This window comes from Nansenia antarctica, assembly GCF_963989245.1.
Source record: "Nansenia antarctica genome assembly, chromosome: 14".
Classification (NCBI taxonomy): domain Eukaryota; kingdom Metazoa; phylum Chordata; class Actinopteri; order Argentiniformes; family Microstomatidae; genus Nansenia; species Nansenia antarctica.
In genome coordinates, this window is record NC_137684.1 from 28,019,376 (window position 1) to 28,044,171 (window position 24,796).

A 24,796-nucleotide genomic window follows, 5' to 3' on the forward strand; every position below is an offset into this window, starting at 1 on the left:
CAACATGAGGACCGATAGCGGTGTCAATGAATGTCAAAATCTGAAAGAAAATATCAGGAAGATAGCCAAAACATTAGGTACGCCAAAATCACCAGTTTGGAACATTATTAAAACATTATTAATGTTATTAAAATGCGAAGGCGGACTTCTACAGTGGATGACAGATGAATCCGCACATTTAAACAGGCCCTCAAAACCCACCTCTTCAAGCTCGCCTTCACCAGTTAACCCTCTCCCCCTCCCCTTCCCATGTGTCCCCAGCACTACCTTCATTAGGCCCCTATACTTTCTTACCTATACCTATAACATTTACCTTTTGTTTCTTTTTATTATTACTACTCAATCTTTTCAGTTTGTAAAGCGCCTTTGAGTGTCTAGAAAAGCGCTATATAAGTCTAATGTATTATAAAAAAATAAATAATAATAATAATAATTATTATTATTATTATAATTAAGAAAAATCCCAAAACTCTCCAGGAAGTAGGCATGAATGTGTCAGAGACTACCCAGAATACATCACCATCACTACAGCACATCGGCTTCACCGTAAGTTGTTCCTAGTTATCCTCAAAAAGGATGGCCACTTAAGCCTGCAGAGGTCTGGAAAACGTTTCTGTGGACAGTTAAGATGAATATTATCATGTACCAGAGTGATTGTAAATGGAAAGTTTGGAGAAAAAAAGGATCTTCCCAAGATTTACAGCATTCCTCATCTGTGAACCATGGAGGAGGAGATGTTAATGTTAGGGCATGTATAGCTGCCGCTAGAGGTGCATGCTAACTTGTCTTAACTGATGATGTAGAATGTATTCTAAAGTATACAGCAACACCATGTCTAGATAGCTCGTGACATTAGAATTATATGGTTCTATCTAAATGTTTGGTCAAAATTGAGTTTTTTACATAATCTGATCCATTAGGTGTTTATTAATGCCTGTGTGGTGTTATTTTGAAAATGTTGTCATTTTTGAGTTAGTAATTCATAAAATACAAAGGTTCCATCTCACAAAACATAATGGAATGTAAAAACGTTGACGCTCAATATCTCTGAACTGCCCTAAACGGAGATAGAACCTTATAGTTCTAAGCTCACGAGCTGTAGTACAGGCTACAGGGTCAGTGTTAGATCCAAAAGAAGAAGGTAAAATGTCCAATTTCTTAGCCATGGCGGCACTGTATATTGTCAATGCCTTTCGGGAAAAAAACATACTTTCACTTTTACTTTTACTCTCCCCTTCTGTACTGCTGTCTGTTTTCCCAAAAGCTTTGTAGTTGAAGTAGTACCTTAATCCAGGCCCCCTCCTCCCCTCGACCAGCAAAGTTCTTCTTTTCAACAAAATGTTGTTTTTTCACACATAGAAGACTGACCTACAAACATGATGTTTACCTTCGGGGCTAGAGGTTTGTTGAGGGAAATAGTTTTCCCCCGTAGGCCTGTAGCCAAACCCTACAAGGTACAGAGGTTGACAACTTCTCACTATGGGATACGTACCCTTGTGTACCCTATTCGCTGAAACCCTATTCAATCACGTCTGGAACAGGCCATGAGCAGTACTCAAGTTGTAAAATAAAATCAGGGGGGATGGTGGATTTTATCATATGGGGACAATTTTAGCATCCCCACAGCGTCAGTGACTTCAGTGTCAGTGACTTGGTGGTAAAAATGTCATTGCATGTGTGCGTGCACCCCCCCCTCGCCCACAGTATTTTACTCAATGCGCAAAACTAAATGTTGAAATAGCAGCAATACCACGTTCATTGATAAAATGACATTTTTAGAAGGGGGATGATTTGGACCGTTTTTATTTCAGGGGGCATGCCATCCCCCCTCATCCCCCCTCAACTTGAGTGCTGGCCATGAGCCTTCTGCATGGCTGACTCTGCCCCAGCCTAGCCTATAAAGGCTACTGCAACGCACACCCGTTCTGCGAAACCCACCTCTTCACAAGCCTGTAAAAAGTAGGACAATCTGGTGAGATGTCTCTTTCATCTCCTTCCTTCAGACAACCGGAGTCACATACCTCAACCCCAAAGTTCTCTTTCAGTCGATTCACTTTGACTTGTCACTATGAGACGTTTCCACAATGCAGAAAATCCTGTTAACTTTCCCAGTGGAACAATTAAGTTAAGTAGCTATCAAAACACTGAAGACGGGGGGCGCTTAGGTGGCGTAGTGGGTTAAGCGTTGACCATGTAACTGCAGGTTCCCCAGTTCGATTCCGGCCGTGGACATATCCTGCATGTCATCCTTCCTCTCTCTCTCACCCATCCTTCCTGTCTAAATCTTCACTGTAACTGTCAATACAAATGAAAAATATGAGTGGGACTGCCCCACTCAGAAAAAATAACTTTATAAAAAAAATAAAAAAAACACTGAAGACGGGCTTAGCGAATAAGCGAGTGAACAGTGACTAGAATACCATGTGTGTGAATCGCAGTAGCCTTTATAGGCTGGCCTGGGGGTGGGGTCAGCCATGCAAAACTTTTCCACCTAACACCTGTGCCAGGCGCGATTGAATAGGGTTTCAGGGAATAGGGTATGCCAGAGTTAGATGTCGAGATGTCGAAGTAGACTGAAAGAGAGCCATGCAGACATGAAGAGCTAAGAATCCACTTACAAAGCCATCAACAATCTGGTTAAAACTCTCGCTGCTGCATTTTGGACTAATTGCAGCTGGCCAATAGCTTTCTTTGGAAGACCAGAAAGGAGACTGTTACAATAGTCCAAACGTGTAATAACAAAAGCATGCATTAACACTTCTGCTTCAGCTTGTCGGAGAACAATATTCCGTAGATGATAAAAAGCATTTCTAGTGATAGATTTGATGTGAGTCTCAAAGCTTAAGTCAGAATCTATAATCACACCTAGATTCTTAGCTTCATGTTTGCAGTTTGAAAGCAAGGTTCCCATCGTTCCCATACATTTTATTTATGCGCGCCTTTCAAGGCTCTCAAGGACACCTTACAAGACAGTTTAAAACCACATATCAAAACATTAAAATCAACAAAGCAAAATGAGATAAAAACAGCAAAATCAGATATAACAACAAACTAAATACAGCAGATCAAACCAAGTAAGCCATTATCATCACCAAGTGGTGAGAGTGTCAATATTGCGTATGTTAGGTGGCAGAGAGTTCCAGAATGTTAGGTGGCAGAGAGTTCCAGAATGTTAGGTGGCAGAGAGTTCCAGAGTGTTAGGTGGCAGAGAGTTCCAGAGTGTTAGGTGGCAGAGAGTTCCAGAATGTTAGGTGGCAGAGAGTTCCAGAATGTTAGGTGGCAGAGAGTTCCAGAGTATTAGGTGGCAGAGAGTTCCAGAGTGTTAGGTGGCAGAGAGTTCCAGAATGTTAGGTGGCAGAGAGTTCCAGAATGTTAGGTGGCAGAGAGTTCCAGAATGTTAGGTGGCAGAGAGTTCCAGAATGTTAGGTGGCAGAGAGTTCCAGAGTGTTAGGTGGCAGAGAGTTCCAGAGGCGGGGAGCAGAACGGCTGAAGGCTCTCGATCCCATAGTAGTCAGTAGTTATCATGACAAGCTTCTCCTCTAATCCTTAAATACAGGATCACCCCGATGCCTTGACCCAGAGTACTCCTTGACCCAGACGATTTAAACAAACTGGATCAGCAGTCCTTCAACTCCAGCAGCAAGAACACACTCACTGCGCTTCTCTCTCACACACACACACACACACACACACACACACACACGCACGCACACACACACACACACACACACACACACACACACACACACACACACAAAAGAAAATTAAGAAATGGCGAAAGTATTTTGTTGGTATTTGCCGTTTGATTCAGTCTTTGCACCATAGTGCATTCTGTGTTGCATTTATGTTTAGCCATACAGTCGGGGGAAATAAGTATTCAACACGTCAACAAAGAATGAATTCAACATACTTCCATTGCAGCTGTTCGTATGAAATTTAGACCAGACATTGGTTTATTAACTCAGTAAAACTACACAACTAAAGACATTGTAACACTCCAATCCATAAAAACGTGAGGTGCTATATAGGGGAATAAGACAGGAAAGAAGTATTGAACACGCTAACTGACAGACAACAGACAACAGACTGACAGACTAACAACAGACTAACAACAGACACTCTAACTGACAGACAACAGACTGACAGACTGACAGACTAACTGACAGTCTTTAAATCTAGAAGATTCCGGGGAGCCCGATGGTGAATTTTGATCTTCAGTTCCTTCCACACAAATGTTCTATTGGATTTAAGTCTGCCGATTGACTAGGCCAGTCCAACTCCAACACCTTCATGTTCTTCCTCATGAGCCCATTAAGAGTCTCCTGTGCCGTATGTTTTGAATCACTGTCCTGTTGGAAGACCAACCCGCATCTTGTCCTCGTCCTCCTGGTGGATGGAGACAGAGTGGCCTCAAGAACTTCCTGGTACACGACTCCATTCATCTTCCCTTCGATTAATTTGAATTCCACCAGTACCATGTGAAGTACTTTCAAAGAGTGGACGTACTTACCCCCCCAGCATAAGCTGGTTTAGTGCTTTTTCTTTACTGTGTTCAATCCTTTTTTCCTGTGTCATTCCACTTTATTGCACATAGATTTTTTTGGGGATTGAAATGTTAGCGTTTCTTTAGCTGTGTAGCTTTATCGAGTTAATAACAACGTCTGGTCTAAATTTCACTTGAAAAGCTGGAAATATGGAAATATGTCGATTTTTATTTTATTTTTTATTATTTTACTAATTTACCCCCCATTGTATGCTTTAGTAAGGAAAGCTTTATTTATATAGCGCCTTTCGTACATTTTGTTTTGTTGTGTACTGTATTCATTACTGTATTCATTATTACTGTATTGGCATTACAGTAAGTGCGTTTATACTTTTTTTCACGTGTATACAAAAAACAGGACAACACAGGACAGACAACAGTGCATTGGATAGTGCAACATATATAAAGTGCAGTGCAGAGTTTTTACAGTGAATGCGCCATTTGTGTGAAAAAGAGGAGAAAAGCAGTTTTTTGTCTTTGCACGGTTTCAGCAGCAGCAACTGTGGGTAACCAGTGACAAGGCTGTTTATGTTCACGGAAGCGGCGAGCAGATTGGTGGTAAGCTGCTGGGTTTGGGATACGGAGCCGTTGTCTGGGGCAAATGGGCCATTGCTGGAGCCTTCCAGGGGGCCTGGCCCAGGCAACAATGACTCCCAGCGAGGGAGGACTGGACAGACCCAGCACTGGAGGGGTGTCCGTCTCTGTGTGTGTGTGTGTGTGTGTGTGTGTGTGTGTGTGTGTGTGTGTGTGCGTGTGTGTGTGTGTGTGTGTTTGTGTGTGTGTGTGCGTGTGAGCAGCCCGTAAACCTTGCAAGCAACAATGACTCCCAGCGAGGGAGGACTGGACAGACCCAGCACTGGAGGGGTGTCCGTCTCTGTGTGTGTGTGTGTGTGTGTGTGTGTGTGTGTGTGTATCGTGTGTGTGTGTGTGTGTGTCGTGTGTGTGTGTGTGTGTGTGTGGTGTATCGTGTGAGTGTGTGTATAGTGTGTGTGTGTGTGTGTGTGCGTGTGAGCAGCCCGTAAACCTTGCAGGCAACAATGACTCCCAGCGAGGGAGGACTGGACAGACCCAGCACTGGAGGGGTGTTCGTCTCTGTGTGTGTGTGTGTGTGTGTGTGTGTGTGTGCGTGTATCGTGTGTGTGTGTGTGTGTGTGTGTGTGAGTGTGAGTGTGAGTGTGTGTGTGTGTGTGTGTGTGTGTGTTTGTCTGTGTGTGTTTTTCTGTGTGTGGTGTATCGTGTGAGTGTGTGTATAGTGTGTGTGTGTGTGTGTGGTGTATCGTGTGTGTGTGTGTGTGTGTGTGTGTGTGTGTTGTATCGTGTGAGTGTGTGTATAGTGTGTGTGTGTGTGTGTATGTGTGGTGTGTGCGTGTGAGCAGCCCGTAAACCTTGCATCATGTATGCATGACTACCCCCCCTCCCTCCCAGGGCCAGTGGTTCCACTGTGTTTATCACTCCTCATTTTACTTTGAGGGGAGTCAGATCTGTACCCTTCCACGATTGGCTGCTTCTGTCGTAACCTGGAAACACTCAACACGCATTAAACCTTATTGTCCAACTGAGGTTTCACTGTAAGAGACTGTAAAATGCAAAGCACAAAAGTATAATAATATATATATATATATATACATTATATATAATATAATAATATAATGTCTTGCGATATCTCACCTTCCACACCACACAGTCCTCTACGACTCCCCTCCTCTCCTAATACTACTGTTTGATGGACTCTTTCCTCCCCCCCCCCTCCCCCACTTGTAGCAAGGTGCATCCCCCGGTGCCACAACGGAGCGGTCTGCAGGCAGCCCAACTTCTGTGAGTGCCGGACGGGCTTCCACGGTCCACGCTGTGAGTCGGCGGGAGTCACGTACGCCCTCACGGGCCTGCCCTGGGTCTTCCTGCATCCCACCAGCGCCATGGTCACCACCACCACCACTCCTGGGCCCAGTACCACCACCTCGACACCCACCACCACCACTCCTGTGCCCAGTACCACCATCTGGACACCGCCCACCACCACTCTGGCACCGACCACTACTACCACTACCACTACCGTCACCCCTGTGCCCCCTGCCGCTCCGGCCCCTGGATCTACCCCCACGTGGAGGTCAGAGGTGGGGACAGCAGACAGCACCACCACCCCCACGTGGAGGTCTGAGGGGACGACAGACAACGCTAACGCTAACCCGAGGACCAAGAAACCGTACACGGTACGCTGGCAACCTCTCACGTGAGTCACACTCTTTTTTTTCACACACTTTTTTGCTCGGCTACTTCTCCTCCTCCTCCTCCTCCTCCTCCTCTTCCTGTCCTGGTCTTTGAAGTGTCAGTCTCCTGTCCGGCTTGTCAGCATGTGGGGCACATGTGCGGAGTGTGTGTGTGGGTGTGTGTGTGTGTGTGTGTGGGGGGGTGTGTGTGTGTGTGTGTGTGTGTGAGGGGGGTGTGAGTGTGTGTGTGTGGGTGTGGGTGTGTGTGTGGGGGTGTGTGTGGGGGTGTGTGTGTGTGTGTGTGTGTGTGTAGGGGGGGGTGTGGGTGTGTGTGTGTGTGGGCGGGTGTGTGTGGTGTGTGGGTGTATGGGTGTGTGTGTGGGTGTGGGTGGGTGTGTGTGTGTGGGTGTGTGTGTGGGTGGGTGGGTGTGTGTGTGGGCGGGTGTGTGTGTGTGTGTGTGTGTGTGTGTGTGTGTGTGTGTGTGTGTGTGTGTGTGTGTGTGGGTGTGTGTGTGTGTGTGTGTGTGAGGGGGTGTGGGTGTGTGTGTGTGTGTGTGTGTGTGTGTGTGTGTGTGTGTGAGGGGGTGTGGGTGTGTGTGTGTGTGTGTGTGTGTGGGTGTGTGTGGGCGGGTGTGTGTATACCGTTGAGTCCACCTGATGCAGCACAGGTGTTGGGGATGAGGACATCTGGCCAAATGACAAAAGAGTGTTGGCTCACTATCAAGAACTTAAACAGAACAGAACCAGTATAGAAGTCAATCCTGTCAAAATATGGTTTGAAGCCCAATCCAGACCAGGGAATACCAGCGAATTGGTTGTCCCACCACTCATATACATTTACATTTTTGGCATTTAGCAGACGCCTTATTCCAAAGCGACTTACACTCAATACATTTGAATACTAAGCAAGTGAATCATCAATCCACCAGTCGTAGCAGGAAGAATAATCCAGCTCAGGCCCGGGGCCATTGGCAGTCTCCGTGATAGAAGGAAAAGTCTTCTTCTATCACCTTCTTCTAAACCTAGACTTTTTTATTTTATTTTGAGAAACAGAGGAACAGTACAAGGGGGGCAATTGAAGTTTTAGGGGACACAGTAAAGGGGAAAACGGGTGTCTTCAGGGGACGCAGTTAAGATGTAACCTGAAGAGATGGGTCTTCAGTCTCCGACGGAAGATGGGTAGTGACTCTGCAGTTCTGACAGCCGTGGGAAGCTCATTCCACCACTCGAGATAAACAAAACAATACAGTCAACATGGTGTAGCCTAAGTTGTGCTTTTGTAAAAGTAACCAATGACCAACCAGTTTAGCTACACGACTGTCCTAAAGAAACTGACAGACTTGACTTTGTTTGTTGTTTATAGTCTTCCTCTCAGACTTCTTCTTCTTCTTCTTCTTCTTCTTCTTCTTTTCGTTCCTCTGAAGCGTGGTGGTTATATGACAGTTTCTCTGAAGCGTGGTGGTTATATGACAGTTATATCCCATTTCTTTACACAGTCCTTTGTGTTGTTGTTGAACACTGCAAGGTGTTTTGAGCTGCAGGGGTTGGCTAGTAGAGGGCAGACAAGGCAGTGCTCCATAGTATGGCAGGGTTCCCGCGCTGGTCTGAAAAAGCCGTAAAGTCTAAAATCCAGCAATCCGATTTATAAGGCCTAAAAAGATCACAAGTTCCAGTTATTAGGTCAAAAAAATGTGGTGCTAGGTCTAAAAAATGAGATTAACTTGTCCTGCAAGGAAATCAGTCCGACCACATCTATTTACGTGGAAAGTAATCAAGCTGGAACCATTTATTGACGAACGAAGCTACGGCAGGCTGACAGAAAGCTATGGTGTCGCGAATAGGTCTAAAATTCTATTCAAAGAGGTCTAAAAAAGGTCTAAAAAGGTCTTAGATTTGACTTGTTGAAACTTGTAGGAACCCTGTATGCTGTAGTTTCCTTATAACGTTGCATACTGTAAAACACATTATTTTAGGGCAATCATGTAGCGAATGGAGAAACGTATATATTTATATTAAACTGATATTTGTTCCTTTTTGTAATAGTCACTCACGAATATTTCTAGCCTAGTATTTTAGTATACCTCCAGGCACTATAATCATTTTGCACGCAAAGAGGTGTAAGCCTATAAATGAGGTGTTTGTTGGTACGAATCTGCAACTTTCCTAACTTACTCACTCACTGCAACCTCTTCAGATGTTCTCCTAATCAAATGTTTGAATTATTCAGTTATTTTCTATCTAAACAACACGCAATTAAGCATGTTAGTGTAACAGTAACGTGAAAGCAGTCAGCACTCCACAGTGAAGTGGTGTTACCCCTAGTAGTCAGCAGAGGGAACTATTCTCCTAATAAAATATACTGTAAAACCTATAGAGCTACTGTACTCTGCAAACAGAGGGAAGAAATGTGTGTGTGTGTGTGTGTGTGTATGTGTATGTGTATGTGTGTGTGTGTGTGTGTGTGTGTGTGTGTGTGTGTGTGTGTGTGTGCGCGTGCGTGCGAGTGTGTGTGTGTGTGTGTGTGTGTGCATGTCCAATTCATTATTGGATAAAGAGAGTGTTTTGGACAAGGCTTGGCAGTCCAATGTCAGTCCAAGGGACGAAACAGCCCTTTAAGACAGGATGATTGCCTGTTAAAGAGAGACATGTGGTCTACCCCCCTGTACACAACCTGTCTGTAGGTCTACCCCCTGTCTGTCAAACTACAACCTGTCTGTAGGTCTACCCCCTGTCTGTCAATCTACAACCTGTCGTCTACCCCCTGTCTGTCAAACTACAACTGTCTGTAGGTCTACCCCCCTGTACACAACCTGTCTGTAGGTCTACCCCCTGTCTGTCAATCTACAACCTGTCTGTAGGTCTACCCCCTGTCTGTCAATCTACAACCTGTCTGTAGGTCTACCCCATGTCTGTCAATCTACAACCTGTCTGTAGGTCTACCCCGTGTCTGTCAATCTACCACCTGTCTGTAGATCTACCCCATGTCTGTCAATCTACAACCTGTCTGTAGGTCTACCCCCCTGTCTGTCAATCTACAACCTGTCTGTAGGTCTACCACATGTCTGTCAATCTACAACCTGTCTGTAGGTCTACCCCCTGTCTGTCAATCTACAACCTGTCTGTAGATCTACCCCATGTCTGTCAATCTACAACCTGTCTGTAGGTCTACCACATGTCTGTCAATCTACAACCTGTCTGTAGGTCTACCCCCTGTCTGTCAATCTACAACCTGTCTGTAGATCTACCACGTGTCTGTCAGTCTACAACCTGTCTGTAGGTCTACTGTCTGTCAATCTACAACCTGTCTGTAGGTCTACCCCGTGTCTGTCAATCTACAACCTGTCTGTAGGTCTACCCCGTGTCTGTCAATCTACAACCTGGCTGTAGGTCTACCACGTGTCTGTCAGTCTACAACCTGTCTGTAGGTCTACTGTCTGTCAATCTACAACCTGTCTGTAGGTCTACCCCCCTGTCTGTCAATCTACAACCTGTCTGTAGGTCTACCCCGTGTCTGTCAATCTACAACCTGTCTGTAGGTCTACCACGTGTCTGTCAATCTACAACCTGTCTGTAGGTCTACCCCGTGTCTGTCAGTCTACTACCTGTCTGTAGATCTACCCCGTGTCTGTCAATCTACAACCTGTCTGTAGGTCTACTGTCTGTCAATCTACAACCTGTCTGTAGGTCTACTGTCTGTCAATCTACAACCTGTCTGTAGGTCTACTGTCTGTCAATCTACAACCTGTCTGTAGGTCTACCCCGTGTCTGTCAATCTACAACCTGTCTGTAGGTCTACCCCGTGTCTGTCAATCTCACCCCATTTATGGTTATGGGGGCATATCTGTAGGAACACGCCCCATTGCCGCTTGCGGTTATATTTATTATTATTATTATTTTAGTATACTTATTACTTCTAGTATACTACTATAGAACCATGTGCTACTGGGTAAGAGGTAAACCTACATTATGTGGCAAAGGTGGGATTCTCTAGCTGTGCCCGCTGCAGCTAACGGATATGACATCATACATGATGACATCATACAAGGGCACCAGTGCTTCTGTTTCATAAAGACATAGTTTATAATAATTTGAGTTAGTGCTAGTGACTGGAATGAAAGAGGTGGCCATTGTTCATAAAAAATGTTGGTTCTCATAAAAATGTTTACAGTACTACCGGTAGCCTAGCCAAGTGTTCTAACGTATTTTAGAGTGAATATTATTAAAGAAGTCCCCAATACTCACGCTGATTTGAGTAATGTTGTACGTACGTTTCATACAATACATACAAAAAAACAATGTTGTGGCTTCCACTGCTGACAACAGGAGAATTCACTACCCCACATCAGTGGAAAGGGTTATGTAATGACTCCCAGTGAGATGGATAGCAGCGAAGGCCTCCAGTGTGTGTGTGGATCTCTTTTGCAGGCCGAGCGTTTTTGGCTGGTTTTCTTAAATGAGAAATGGTGGTTGCAGGGGGTTGTAGAAGGAAGCTCTGTTTTACTCATTAGCCCTGTACAGTGAGAACAGAGTGGATCTGTGGCCTGTACACACACACACACACACACACACACACACACACACACGCACACACACACGCACACACACACACACACACACACACACACACACACACACACACACACACACACACCGGCTTGGGCAAATGTCCATGGCTCTCTATGAAAACATCTGTAGCTATAGTCTTTATCTCTGCCTCAGTACAGATACATGGGTCACACATCAAGGTAACATTTATAAATGATTTATAATTAGTTAACACATCACTTATAACCAGTTTATTTTTCAGCCAACCCCCAAATATTGCAAGTTGTTAGATTTGAATGAGCTGTCACTGTCTAGTATTGATTCAAGGCTTTGCGTTTGCCTTTGGAGTTTGCTATTGGTGTTTGTCAACATAAGGACCAAAGCGATATCAATTAAAGTCAAGGAAGCCTCTCTTGAATGAATGAATGAATGGTCTTTATTGTCATTGCTACAGTACAGGTACCAAACAACGAAATTTAGGAGGGGGGGCTCCCCTGGTGCTAGGAAAGAAAGAAAAAAAAACTTTAAAAAAACACACAAGAAGGGAAGGAGCTGGTTTACATAAATAAAGGCTATGTACACTATCCACTATACTATACTGTACAGATAGACGACTAGGGTTGTCATATTGCACATAGTGTTATTGCACATTTATTTAAAGTGTCGCAGTTTGCAGGCTTGAAATGTACATATTTGTGCCTCAGCACTACACCTGATTTTTTCAGTCTTAGGCTGAGAAATCGAAGAAAAACTGTTCAGAAACATAATCAAACATAGCCATCCACAGAATATGGTGTGTGAATGTGTGAATGTGTGAATGTGTGAATGGGTGAATGTGTGAATGGGTGAATGTGTGTGTGAATGTGTGAATGTGTGTGTGAATGGGTGAATGAGAGGCCGTTGTAAAGCGCTTTGGAGCAGCAAAAAATACGCTATATAAGTGCAGTCCATTTACCATTAACCCAGTAGCCTAGAAAGCAGGATGCAGACATTACAGTGAATCTGAAGCTGATGCTAACAAAAGCGCTATTTACCTTACTCACAAAACAACACATAAATGTTTGGCTATCCTAAGTAAACAACACAAAATCCTAGTAAACAACACTTGTAACTCACTAAAACTTACCCAAGAACACAGCAGAAGGTCTGTCTGCAGACGACTGTGCCATGAATAGTGAACTGATGTGGAGAATAAATGTCTGAAATTCTGTTGTCTTCTTCCAATATGAAGGAGTTCATTAATTGCCCACTATCGATATTTCTACCGGCTTCTGAAATTCTGTTGATAGCATTAGCGAGAGCATCAGCATCCATCTTGTAAACTTGTAAACATCTTGTAAACAGGTCCACACACACATGGCTACTTAAATACAGCTGGGGTGTGGGTGTGGCTACACACTAATACCAATAATACCCCCCACCCGACTTTGCTAACTAACTGTAGGTATTTAGTGAATGTAAAATTGTTGGTTATGATATTGAGTGAGTTCTTCATCGCTTCATTTGTCGTCCTAATTTATTTTTTTTACATTTTTTTCACAACAAGACTTGTTTGGCTCGATTGCGAGGTTTCACAATTCCCGACATGAGGACCTTTTCATCAATTTGAATTTGATTACTATCGGATTACATGTTTCAGATTACATGTTTTAGATGACATGTTTTAGATTACATGTTCTAGATTGCAGTTTCCTAAAAGCTAGTCCTGCAGCTTATGTATCACTTATGTTCTTCTGATGACCCCAGCAGCCACAAAGCAGCTATAGAGTAACAACACAAGGCACTGGTTGCAGGTCAACAAAATGTGTTAAATTAAATGAAGAGTTTTTCTGAACTTCAACAGTAGGAGTGGGCCTGGATTGTGAGAGATGAAGTTGTACTTGAGCTACAAAGCTTTAGTGAAACTCACCCCAGGCCCGTGCAGTACTGCAACAACATCCGTCACAGGTTCAGACCCGGGGCAAAATAGTATTTGAACGAACGCAAATACATGACACTAGCTTGAGCCTCTGCGGAGTGCCAGATGGGTGCGGTTCACACTTTGGGGAGTTTTTTGTTTTGTTTTTGTCCCGTTGCGCCAAGCAAAATCAATCAAGGACATGGCAAAATATTTTAAATGATATTAAAGACTATTTGAACCCAGGTCTGCACAAAGTGGGCCCCTGTGTAAGATCACCCTGTCTGAGTGCAGTCCAGTGCCCGGCGCACTCTCTAAGCATCCAGTTAAGAGTCCCACAGAATGACATAGGCATCTCAAACGAGGTGGAACGGAACACGAACAGCCCTCTGAAAAAACAGTTGCTGTAATGTGTGAAAACGGCGTGTCGCTGAGTGAAGTCTCCTGTGTACATTTCATTCCACGTAGCCCCTGTTAGAACGGGGGGGGGGTATACTGTACGACAATCATCTGAGAACCAGGCAGGCAGGACAAGCAAGGCAGGCAGCCTGTGAAAGCGGCTCGGTAATCTGCAACTGCCATCTCACACAGTGTGGACCTGGCCGTTAACTGACTTCAGCCAAGGAAGGAAAGGGTCGGGTCCTGTATAAACAACACACATACAATAAACTATTGAAAAGGCACCACCGGTGTCTGCAGGCTGCTACCCTTTACCTGACGGGACACAAGTGACATACTGTGTACTTCAATGTCAACAACAGGGTTTTAGTGGTTGTTGTTGTTGTTGTTGTTGTACTCCGTACTCGCTAGTCAAGCCAAAATATCGCAACGCAACGGATTCAGTGAGTCATCCCCATTACTACCTAGTTAGTGTAGACTAGTGGGGGGTGACTCACCGAATCCATTGCGTTGTTGTGCAATGTGTTGGCTTGACTAGCGAGTGTGTCGTTGATTTTCAACAACATTGACTTTTTAGATTTATTTACATTTTTCAGAATAAAAAGTCAGAACATTTTAGTTGATTGCCTACTTGTTCCCACTTTCACCAGCTGCTGTCACATTGTTGTCTTGTTTCAGCAGTAGGTAGAGAGTTGAGGCCCATTCCTAGGTTTGTCCTAAAATCTCAGCAAAGGAATATCAAGATATCGGCTATCAAAAGTGTGTTTTCTCTCTCAGCGTTTTGGACAGGGTTTGTAAGTCTGAACGACCACCGGTGGGAGTGACGTGTATACATAACCTATCCGTGGCCTGGATTTGATCAAGTTGTTTTGGGGTAGCCCTTAAATCCTCATGCTGTTATTCATTTCAGAGTCAGTACAAACACTAATGTTTTTCCATGGGTCAACCCTTGAGAAAGCAGAGACTGAGCCAGTGATTGTGATGACTTATTTGATATATTGCCTCTCTCGAATAACAACCTCCCACGATCCAACCACCAGCGCTCGTACACACCCTCTCTCTCTCTATTCAGCTAAACTGAACTTTCTCTCATAAATGCATCTCCGTCTCGTGTGCCGTGAAACACCATGTAAGGTGAACACGTTGGGGTGTTTGTGTTACAGGCTACGTCTCTCACACACATCTCTCCTTGGTAGCTCACTTACTAAAAGAATGGCAGGTCTGAGAGACACCTTGAGGTGGTGTGTGTGTGTGTGTGTGTGTGTGTGTGTGTGTGTGTCTGTGTGTCTGTGTGTCTGTGTGTCTGTGTGTCTGTGTGTGTGTGTGTGTGTGTGTGTGTGTGTGTGTGTGTCTCTGTGTGTCTGTGTGTCTGTGTGTCTGTGTGTCTGTGTGTCTGTGTGTCTGTGTGTCTGTCTGTCTGTCTGTCTGTCTGTCTGTGTGTGTGTGTGTGTCTATGTATGTGTGTGTGTGTGTGTGTGTGTGTGTCTACTCAACTGAAAGTGTTGTCATGATCTTTGCCCACGCCAAGTCAAAGTCTCACTCTGACATATTTCCCTCAACTGTACTGTAAATACACACGGTTTAATTACCCAATCAAAACTCTTACAGTACTCACTCCAGGACAGGTCATGCATTTACATACCTTGGCTAGACCCTTTCGAGTCATTTATTATTTGGGGATCCGCGGTTACCATGGAAACCCATACATTACCAAACAGACCCTGGGATGAGCTCTTGTGCTCTTGAGAAAGTGTCTGAAAGAGTCTGAGTAGGATATCCCAGGCCTAGTCATTGTCTGCTCCAGAAAGCTGATAAAGTGTGTCTGTGTACAAAGAAAAACATCAATAAGAATGTCAGGGGGAAAATTCTTGGCAAATATAAGATGGATGAGGTTATTTGATATGCCGATCAAATAAGGCTCTAGCTGAATTATCTGCTTATGGTTGCTTGCATTACAGCATTACAGGATTGTGTTTGAGGTGCCACAATGAAAAGCATATTAACACTAGAACAGCCGTGAGGGGTCATTTGAGTAAAGTGAGTAAAGAAAAGTGTTATATCTTTGCACTCGATCAAATTTCAGGACCCTCCTTTCATGACTTTTCCTAGATATGTGCGTTCTACCACCCCAGTATCCTTACAGTTTCGAAATCACATCAGGATAAGCTGATATAAAGCTATTTTGCAGTTTTTCTCTTTAGGAAGCAGGCTAATTTACAAGCAGCCAACTAGTGGTCGTTGTGTGTAAACAGCAGCTTTGCATTGTAAAGATTTACCATGAGAATAAGGGGGTTGTGGACTCATTTACCACTGGTACAGGGTTGTGGCACGAGGCGAAGCCGAGTAGGAAAACCCTGTACAGTGGTAAATGAGTCCACAACCCCCGCCCTCCAATGGTCAATTGCTTTTCTACAACAGCCACCACATAATATAACAAATAAATACACAGTTGTAACATTAAATTCATGTATTTACAATGATTAATCGTTTCAGAATACATACAGTATATCCTTCAGCCACAGAATATAGTCCCATAAACAAGATCGACCATTGCATTGTAGGTCAGCACAGGTGTTCTTAATCAGACTGATTGGGAGGCGCATTGATACTGGAAATGCGGTCTGAACTGTGGGTTGTTGGGGGTATTTACCACTGTTGCTAGCCAATCAGAATTCAGTATCCAAACATGCTGTCGTAGAGGACATCTTTGTTATCTCTTAATTCGTACACTTTCTGAAGACAAGAATTATGAGCATGAATTCCTCATGAATTCCTCTTCCTCTTGACAGTTTAAAAGAGGTCATCCACATCTCTCTGTGGATTACCATGGAAACAGTTGTCCCTGACCACACGGCGGCCTGTCAGGGACAAACACTGGGACTTACACCTCGCTGGCTGTGACCGACGATGACACTGCACCCAATTTAGTAGGCTTTTTCAGAATGCAAAATGTGCAAACATTTAGTACTCATAAAATGCCACAATGTAATGTAACAATCATACTTCCCATCGACTACTAAAAGTACATACTCCATACTACCCAGACTGCATACTATTTAGGCCATACTGTTTAGTAAAAATGTATGCAGTAAGGAACATTTCACCATAATTGATACAAAATTAGAAGATTATAGATTCGTCATCCATAACTTGGTTATCTATAACTTGGTTTGATTTCCTTGATTCGATTTCCTCCATTTACAGTAATTGTAGGACTAGAACCAGAATAGACCTTCTGATAAGTGTGCATTGAAATCATACGACATGGACAGGAGAATCTAGCATGATATCCTGGCATTTGAAGTATACAAAAAAAAAAAAAAAAAAAAAAAATCTCTTACTGAAAACATTATAATCTTGCGTAATGAAAATGCAGACAAAATAGCTGGTTGTATGAATGTTTCAGTCACCGCCCTAGAGCCTTTTCATCTGATCCTGTCACATATCTATATACAGGGTTCCCACGGGTCCTTGAAATCCTTGAAAGTTTGTGAATTTGAGAAAACGAAATCAAGGTCTTAAACGTTTTTGAAAATAGACATGGGTCATTGAAAGTGCTTGAATTCCCCTCTCTCTCTCTCTCTCTTTTTAATTGTCTCAAACTATGCCGTGTTGGGTCCTTGAATTTGAGGGAATTGAGTCTTGAAAGTCCTTGAAAGGTGCTTGAATTTGATGTTTCAGAATGTGTGGGAACCCTGTATATACAGTATCTATATCAACAGGCCCTACACATGTGTGTTGTCTGTGTTGTCCAGATTGAAGGAGGCCCAGTCGGTCCTGATGAAGAAGGCTCTGGCCCGCGACGGTCGGGGTGATAAGATGGCCGCCCTCCTGATGAAGCACATCGAAGCGGAGAGGAAGAAGCTCCACGCGGCCTCCTCTTCCTCCTCTTCCTCCACCGACACACAAGACGCCCAGACCACCAGTGTCAAGAGCTTCCACACCCAGAAAGGCCAATACACCGTCCACGTCAGCACTCCTGCAGGTGAGAGGGGGGGCTGTGTGTGTGTGTATGTGTGTGTGTGTGTGTGTGTGTGTGTGTGTGTGTGTGTGTGTGTGTGTGTGTAACAATGTGGCCTTCTTTAAGCTCATTTCATTAAGATTCGATATCATTTTCAACAGGTATTCAGCAACAGTTTGCTCTTCAGGGCTAGAAGATTTGTGTATTGGAATGTGTGTTGATGAATGTGTGTTATAACCAGTGATGCCGGTAACGCGTTACTAAGTAACGCGTTACTCTAATCTGAATACTTTTTCAGTAACGAGTATTCTAACGCGATACTATTGTGTATTGTGTAAACAGAAGCGTAGCCTACACAATGGAGCGAGAACAGAGATATGCGTTAAATAGCTGGAAATATAAGGATTATTTTGAGTTTGTGTCAGCAAAGGATGACAAGAACATAAATGTTCGTTGTACACTCTGTGCTGGCAAGAAAATATTGTCCTGTGGTAAAAGCACAACATCAAATTTAAAGAAACATTTGGAATCTCAGGGGGGGGGGGGTCGGGTGCCTAGGCAGCTGCCAATAGTAACTAAAAAAGTAACTAGTAATCTAACTTAGTTACTTTTAAAATCAAGTAATCAGTAAAGTAACTAGATTACTTTTTAAAGGAGTAATCAGTAATCAGTAATCAGAATACTTTTTCAAAGTAACTGTGGCAACACTGGTTATAACATGGTTATAACATGTGTGTAAGGTGGTTGTGAGGGGCGGGTCTCAAACAGGCCTCGACGAGGAATGTTTTCATCACTATCGGCTGAGGATGAAGCTGTGTGCTTTACATCGTTTGGGATACGGTAGATTGAAGCAATTTACCATGAGAGGAAGGGGGTTGTGGACTCATTTACCACTGGTACAGGGTTGTGGCACGAGGCGAAGCCGAATTGCTTTTCTACAACAGCCACCACATAATATGAAAAATAAATACACAGTTGTAACATTACATTCATTTATTTACAGTTATTAATCGTTTCAGAATACATATATCCTTCCGCCACAGAATATAGTCCCATAAACCAGATTAACCATTGCATTGTAGGTCAGCACAGGTGTTCTTAATCAGATTGATTGGGAGGCGCATTGATACTGGAAATGCGGTCTGAACTGTGGGTTGTTGTTGGGATATTTACCACTGTTGCTAGCCAATCAGAATCCAGTATCCAAACAAGCAGCAATTTGCCGTGGAACGTTTCCACTTCAAAAAGCACTCCGGCCCTAGCCTTCTCTAACGATGTAGCTCTTGTCCTGGTTGTAAAACCTAAGGATAAGATAAGGTGTTAGCTTTGCACACCGTACGTAGATGTGGGTTCCAGTCCGACATGGAACCCCGCTTACCCATTGTGACCAATTCCTGCCATTGTTTGTCTTGGCACACAGGCATAGGTACCTTAAGTGTATCGAGATGATGGATATTTTGTTTAGCTAATGAACCCCTGATTGATACTTAGCCCATGACCTCAACCCATGACCTCATCACGGCCTGCTAAAATGGCCGACACTGGTCGGTGGAGTTGGGCCTCAATCTTATCTGAGGGGTGAAAGTGGCATAGTTAGCACATAAGCAAACGCAATCTCACACACCATCTAATACAGCGGTGTCTGAGATTTCTAGTCTTGTAACTTTGGACTGTGATACTGTGACAGTTTGTGTCTAATGCAGGAAAGTGTCCTGTTCTTGAATTGGCATTATTCAACATTAGTTTGGAAAGGATGTTTAACTGTTGACTGTTTTTTTGTATGCACTACACAGGGTTCCCACTGGTCCTTGAAATCCTTGAAAGTTTGTGAATTTGAAAAAATAAATCAAGGTCTTAAAAGTTGTTGAAAATAGGGTTCAATGACATGGGTCATTGAAAGTGCTTGAATTCCCCCCTCTCTCTCTCTCTCTCTCTCTCTCTCTCTCTCTCTCTCTCTCTCTCTCTCTGTCTCTCTCTCTCTCTCTGTCTCTCATTCTCTCTCTCTCTGTCTCTCTCTCTCTCTCTCTCTCTCTGTCTCTCTCTCTCTCTCTCTCTCTTCAAAAATGTTTTACTTAGCTCGTCAACTAGTAAATAAGTCTCTGTATTGCTTAACTTTACACATATTTTCACAATATATTGTTTTGCTGTGCTGTGCTAGAGAAGGCAAGAGACCATTAATTGTTGTCTATGAGCGGATAGTTCCTATTCTATAAATTCTCATCTAGTTCTGTCTCAAACTATGCCGTGTTGGCTCCTTGAATTTGAGGGAATTGAGTCTTGAAAGTCCTTGAAAGCTGCTTGAATTTGATGTTTCCGAATGTGTGGGAACCCTGGTTTAACTGTTGACAGTTTTTTTTGTATGCACTACACCTAGTCTAGTGGGCTATTTCTTTTGTTGAGCCTCGACCACAAGCTACAGTATGTCAACCTCACCCCACTGGTTTGTAGTCACAAGGGCAGTGTAATGGTTATCTCTGAGGGCTAGTCAAGACATGACCTCATAGCAAAACATCACGTTAGTCGCTCCAACCAAACACCGAAGGGGAAAGCACTATACTTCTCTCTTTTCCCTTCTTCCCAGACTTAGGAACAGTTCTCATCACGGAACGTATATGTTCCAGGACCGTGTCCTACATTCTGCTCATACCGAATGGGTCAAATATATAAAGTCACTAGAGCAGAGCATGTTGTCTTGCGTGGAAAGTAACAATATTACTTAATGCTTGAATTTCCCCTCAACCCCAACATTTTATGTCTGCTATAAAGCCTTCATCCAAGTTTCCAAGTTAGAGGAGCACAGGTCAAAGTCAGGTTTTTTTTCGGTCGTTTTCTTTTCTCCGATATGTTTATTCACACTTTTCATTCCGTCGTAAACAAACATTCCCATAATGCATTGGGTACAACAGAAAATGTGGGGTGAGTCTTCTTGTCCCTGAAGAACATTCTACACCAATCCATCCTAATCTACTTCTGCACCTTCCTCCCCTGTCCAACCCTCCACCAACCACTATACCCTACTCCCCCTCATCGAATTCTCAGACTTTTCCTAAATGTCTAAAAATGTGTTTTTAACATAATAGTGTTGTTGCCATTTCAAAATCTGGAAGCGTTTTGACTACCACACCTTTCTTTAATAGCCAACATCTCCAAGTATTGTCCTGAGGCAAGTTTAACACCTGCTTCCAAAAGCGCAAATGGTCCGTTACTGTAGCTATCCTTACTGTCACTTCACCCACAACATGGTGATTCAAAACTCAATCTGGGTACTTTGACAGCCCGGGCCTTTTAGCGTTAACACTAGAACAGCCAAGGTGGGGAGTAAAAAAAAAAAATGTATACCTTTGCACTCGGTCAAACTTCAGGACCCCTTTTCATAGATATGTGCGTTCTACCACCCAGTATCCTTACATTTTGAAAATCACCAGGATAAGCTGGTATAAAGCTATTTTGCTGTTTTTCTGTGTAGGAGGCAGGCTAATTTACAAGAAGTGCCCTCTAGTGATCTTTATGTGTAAGTAGCAGATTACCATTCTATAGAGGGCGGCTCAAAGAGTAGTTGAAATAGGCACGGCTGTCCTAGTGTTAAGAATCATTACAATACCACATTCTGTATTTTGAAGCTACGTACATATTGAATATAACTTGTTCATGGATATAATCGATTTTACTGTAGCCTACATACTGTAAAGAAACACACCACCATTTAATAAATTTGATTTGTAGATTGATTACGTAAGGTACTGATAGCAATATGCTTCCATGCTCTCAGTACCTTATTCAATCTAATCAAATTGATTAAATTGTGGTGAGTTTCTGGTGAAAAAGTCCTCAAGTAGGGCACGGCCATTTTTCAGTTTTCCAGATTATGAAAGAGAAGATTGTACAGTTTCAAATGATGAGTCATACATTGAAATCTGAATATAGTTGAAGAATATATGCTTTTTTGAATGTTGGTACACCGGAGAAACTCATTCTGACAACACAGCTTTTTGGTCATTTGCGCGACTTGTGAATTGCCGACATGCAGACCTTCTCACCAAAACGTGTCACATATGTGTTAAATAAATATACACTTAGAGACCGCATGACGCAGGGTGAAAACGCACCTTTGTAGCAGGGCTGGCCTGGGGACCTGGCTGGGGGAGCAGTCCCTCACATATTCACACGCTGATTTGATTATAATGACACGATTGTTCTCAATTGAAGGAGTCCTTTGAGTGATGTCCTTATGTCGATAATAAAACTGTTGCTTTAGTTTAGATATCGCTTTGATTGGCGCTCAACAGTTCACCACAAACATCATTTTACTGCACAATGAAGTTGTAAATTCATGTACGCACGCACACACACACACACACACACACACACACACACACACACACACACACACACACACACACACACAGCCTCTAAGGCCTGCCACAGTGCCATTCCTGGTCTCTGAGACAGCCGTAGACTGATTGATAGTGTTTGGGTAGCTGTTGTTGTCATGGGTGGAGGGGCAATCTGCTACATGGAGCAGAGCTTCCTATTGGTAATTGAAATAATAATCCTATCTGGGCACCGTGTGTGTGTGTGTGTGTGTGTAAGTGTGTAAGTGTGGGTAAGTGTGTGTATACGTGAGTGTGAGTGTGTGTGTGTGTGTATGTGTGTGTGGGGGGGTGTATGTGTGGGTGTGTGTGAGTGTGAGTGTGAGTGTGAGCGTGAGCGTGTGCGTGTGTGCGTGTGCGTGTGTGTGAGTGTGAGTGTGTGTGGGTGCAGAGCTCTTCCACTGTTGGACTATATGTTTGGATTCAAAGATTTACTAACCAACTCACTAGCTAATAAGCCAACACTGTTTCACCAGCAGCCCTGCACAGTGATGTACTCTACCTAGAACCAAAAGACCTTCTTCGGCTGACCCTTCTCTGACCCTTGACCCAAGAGAGGGTTCTACATACAACCAAAAAGGGTTGTTAGTGGCACCAAAACTCTTTCTCTTCTAAAAGAAAAGGTACCCAGATCTTGACAAGACGACTTCCTGTTCAGAACAATGTAAAGGGTGAGGGTTAGGTTGTTTTTGTTGTGTGAATTGAAAGGATTCGACAGAGAGAGTTGTTCAGAGAGCCTGGTTTAGCCACGAAAACCAAAAGAGCCGAAGACGCAGAGAAGACAAAGAAACACAGAGTGACCTCGGTGACCCAGTAAAAAGCGGTCCTGACAACAACACCTGTCAGAACCTAGACAGAAGACCTCCTCCCGTAGCGAGAGAGAGAGCCATCCAGAGGCCAGGCAGACACAGACAGTGAGGTCCTCCCAACGGTAGCGTGGTAATTTACTGTGTGTCCCGGTCTATGCCAAGCCCCCCCTCGTCCCCCTGTCCCCCACATCCACCCCCCGTCCCCTCCGTCCCTGGCTGTGTATCCCGCCTTTCCTCCCAGAAAACTGGCCGAGAATCACTCACACACAGCTTCGGGTTCGGCCTTGGTCAGTGGAACAGCCACCAAACCCGGTGCCAGAGGCCTGCCGCGCGCGACCGGGTCAGGGGGAGTGTCCGTGTTTCAGACACCCCATTGGTCTTCGTCGGTTGGCGGCTGGCGCTGCCACAGTTCCATTTCCAGCGGGACGTCCAGAATGCTATCTAACAACACTCCCTGAGAAACTTTAGTGTTCATTGTAAAACTCCTTATTGTTGGCTGGTTTGCGCAGCGAGCCAGCTAGCGGTCGGCTAGCCCTGATCATAGCCTCCTTGTAGCGAGTGTAAATAAACCCTCGTCCTGATCAGCGGCGGTTGACCAGGTTTGGTAGAAAGATGTGTGATTGAGCAGGGGGGGTTTTATTCAGTGGCCGAGAACCGTAGACATACAGTACATATGTCACGGTAGCTGGTGAATGACGGAACAAGTCGGCAGATATGTGTGTTCTACCACCCAGTATCCTTACATTTTCAAAATCACATCAGGATAAGCTAGTATAAAGCTATATTGCAGTTTTCCTGTGTAGGAAGCAGGCTAATTACTGGTCGGTAGTGTAAATAGCAGCGTAGCATTGTAAAGAGGGGGTCATTTATAGTAGGTAAAAAAGGCACGGTTGTCCTCGTGTTAAAGGACTTCTTTCTTTCTTTCTTTCTTGGTCTCCTTTTCCTTCCTTTCCTACACTGACTGGCTGAAGCAAAGGTCTGGTGGTCATGTCCTTGGTGGAAGCCACTACAGACAGTTGAAATGCCGGCATGTATTTAGAAGCCAGGCTTCCCTAGGATCCAGCTGTGCTTGATTCCCATGACCTATATAAGGTCAACGAGTCTCGTAAGCTCTGAAGCAAAACACCATTTTGTATACGCTAAAAAGCCTAAAAAGCTGGTTGTCTAGTTGTCTGGCACGCGCCTTAACACCCCACCCTCCCCTCCTGTTCTCCAGTTTGTTGGGGATTGGTGAATTATGGCGAACTGGAGATAGTGTTGTTGTGATGTCATGTCACACCTGTGTTCCAGCTTTGTTTCATGGTTAATTACTTGTGAAAATCGAGAACAAATCACAGGGTAATCCATGTTTATTGGTGTTTCTTATTTGTAAATGGAAGCTCAGTTCCCCCATGTTGCAATGTTCTGGCATGTTCTTTCGCCCTATAACTTTCACTTTATCAGTTTGTTTCAACTCTTTCCCGTTCTTGATCCATGACATTATTCATACAGCAGAATAACGAGGTGTTTCCATCCAAACCTCAGGTTTCTAAGTTGGCTCGGGGATTCTTCTGGGGTTTTTATTGTCGAGAGTAACCATAAAAGGATTATTTGGGATAGCTTCTGTGCTCTATTTTTATGTCTCGGCTAATATTTTAACACACTGATTTGATTTTACTACAAGTTGGCTCTCCCCGACCGTACTTATCCAATGTGGTAAAAGCACCATGAGGAACACAGACAGGCATAGACAGATGCACGTGACTGAACTGGGCATCAGTATTGGAAATGGTTGGAGATGATTTCAAAGCCTTCCAGGTGTGTTCGTTCAGCTTGTCTTACATGTGGCATTTTACACTTCTGAGGTTTCTTACGGAATCGAATCGCTTCTGTTGTAATCGAGCCAGTTAAATAAAATAGAATGTTCGGATATTTAAACCGTTTAAAAGATGCGTTTGGAGCAGGTCTGGCACGGGGATGTGGGTTCTGATCCTCCTGTTTATTCAGGAACGGGCTGGGGGTCGACCAGGCAACAGGTTTAATGCAAGTTGTGTCTGTCGCAGGGGGAGCCTATGAGACTTGTGGG

The 24,796-nt window shown here is 43.9% G+C and overlaps 1 protein-coding gene across 1 annotated transcript in view; it reads left to right on the plus strand.

Moving 5' to 3' along the window:
- ltbp4 (latent transforming growth factor beta binding protein 4) overlaps positions 1-24,796 on the plus strand; it is a gene marked incomplete at both ends in the record, with an annotated part of 122,797 nt that overhangs the window by 37,268 nt on the left and 60,733 nt on the right. Inside the window, 2 exons of the mRNA XM_080544762.1 lie at positions 6,305-6,773; positions 17,347-17,576. Of these exons, the coding sequence (XP_080400888.1) occupies positions 6,305-6,773; positions 17,347-17,576 (699 nt within the window). The remainder of the gene's footprint in view (positions 1-6,304; positions 6,774-17,346; positions 17,577-24,796) is intronic.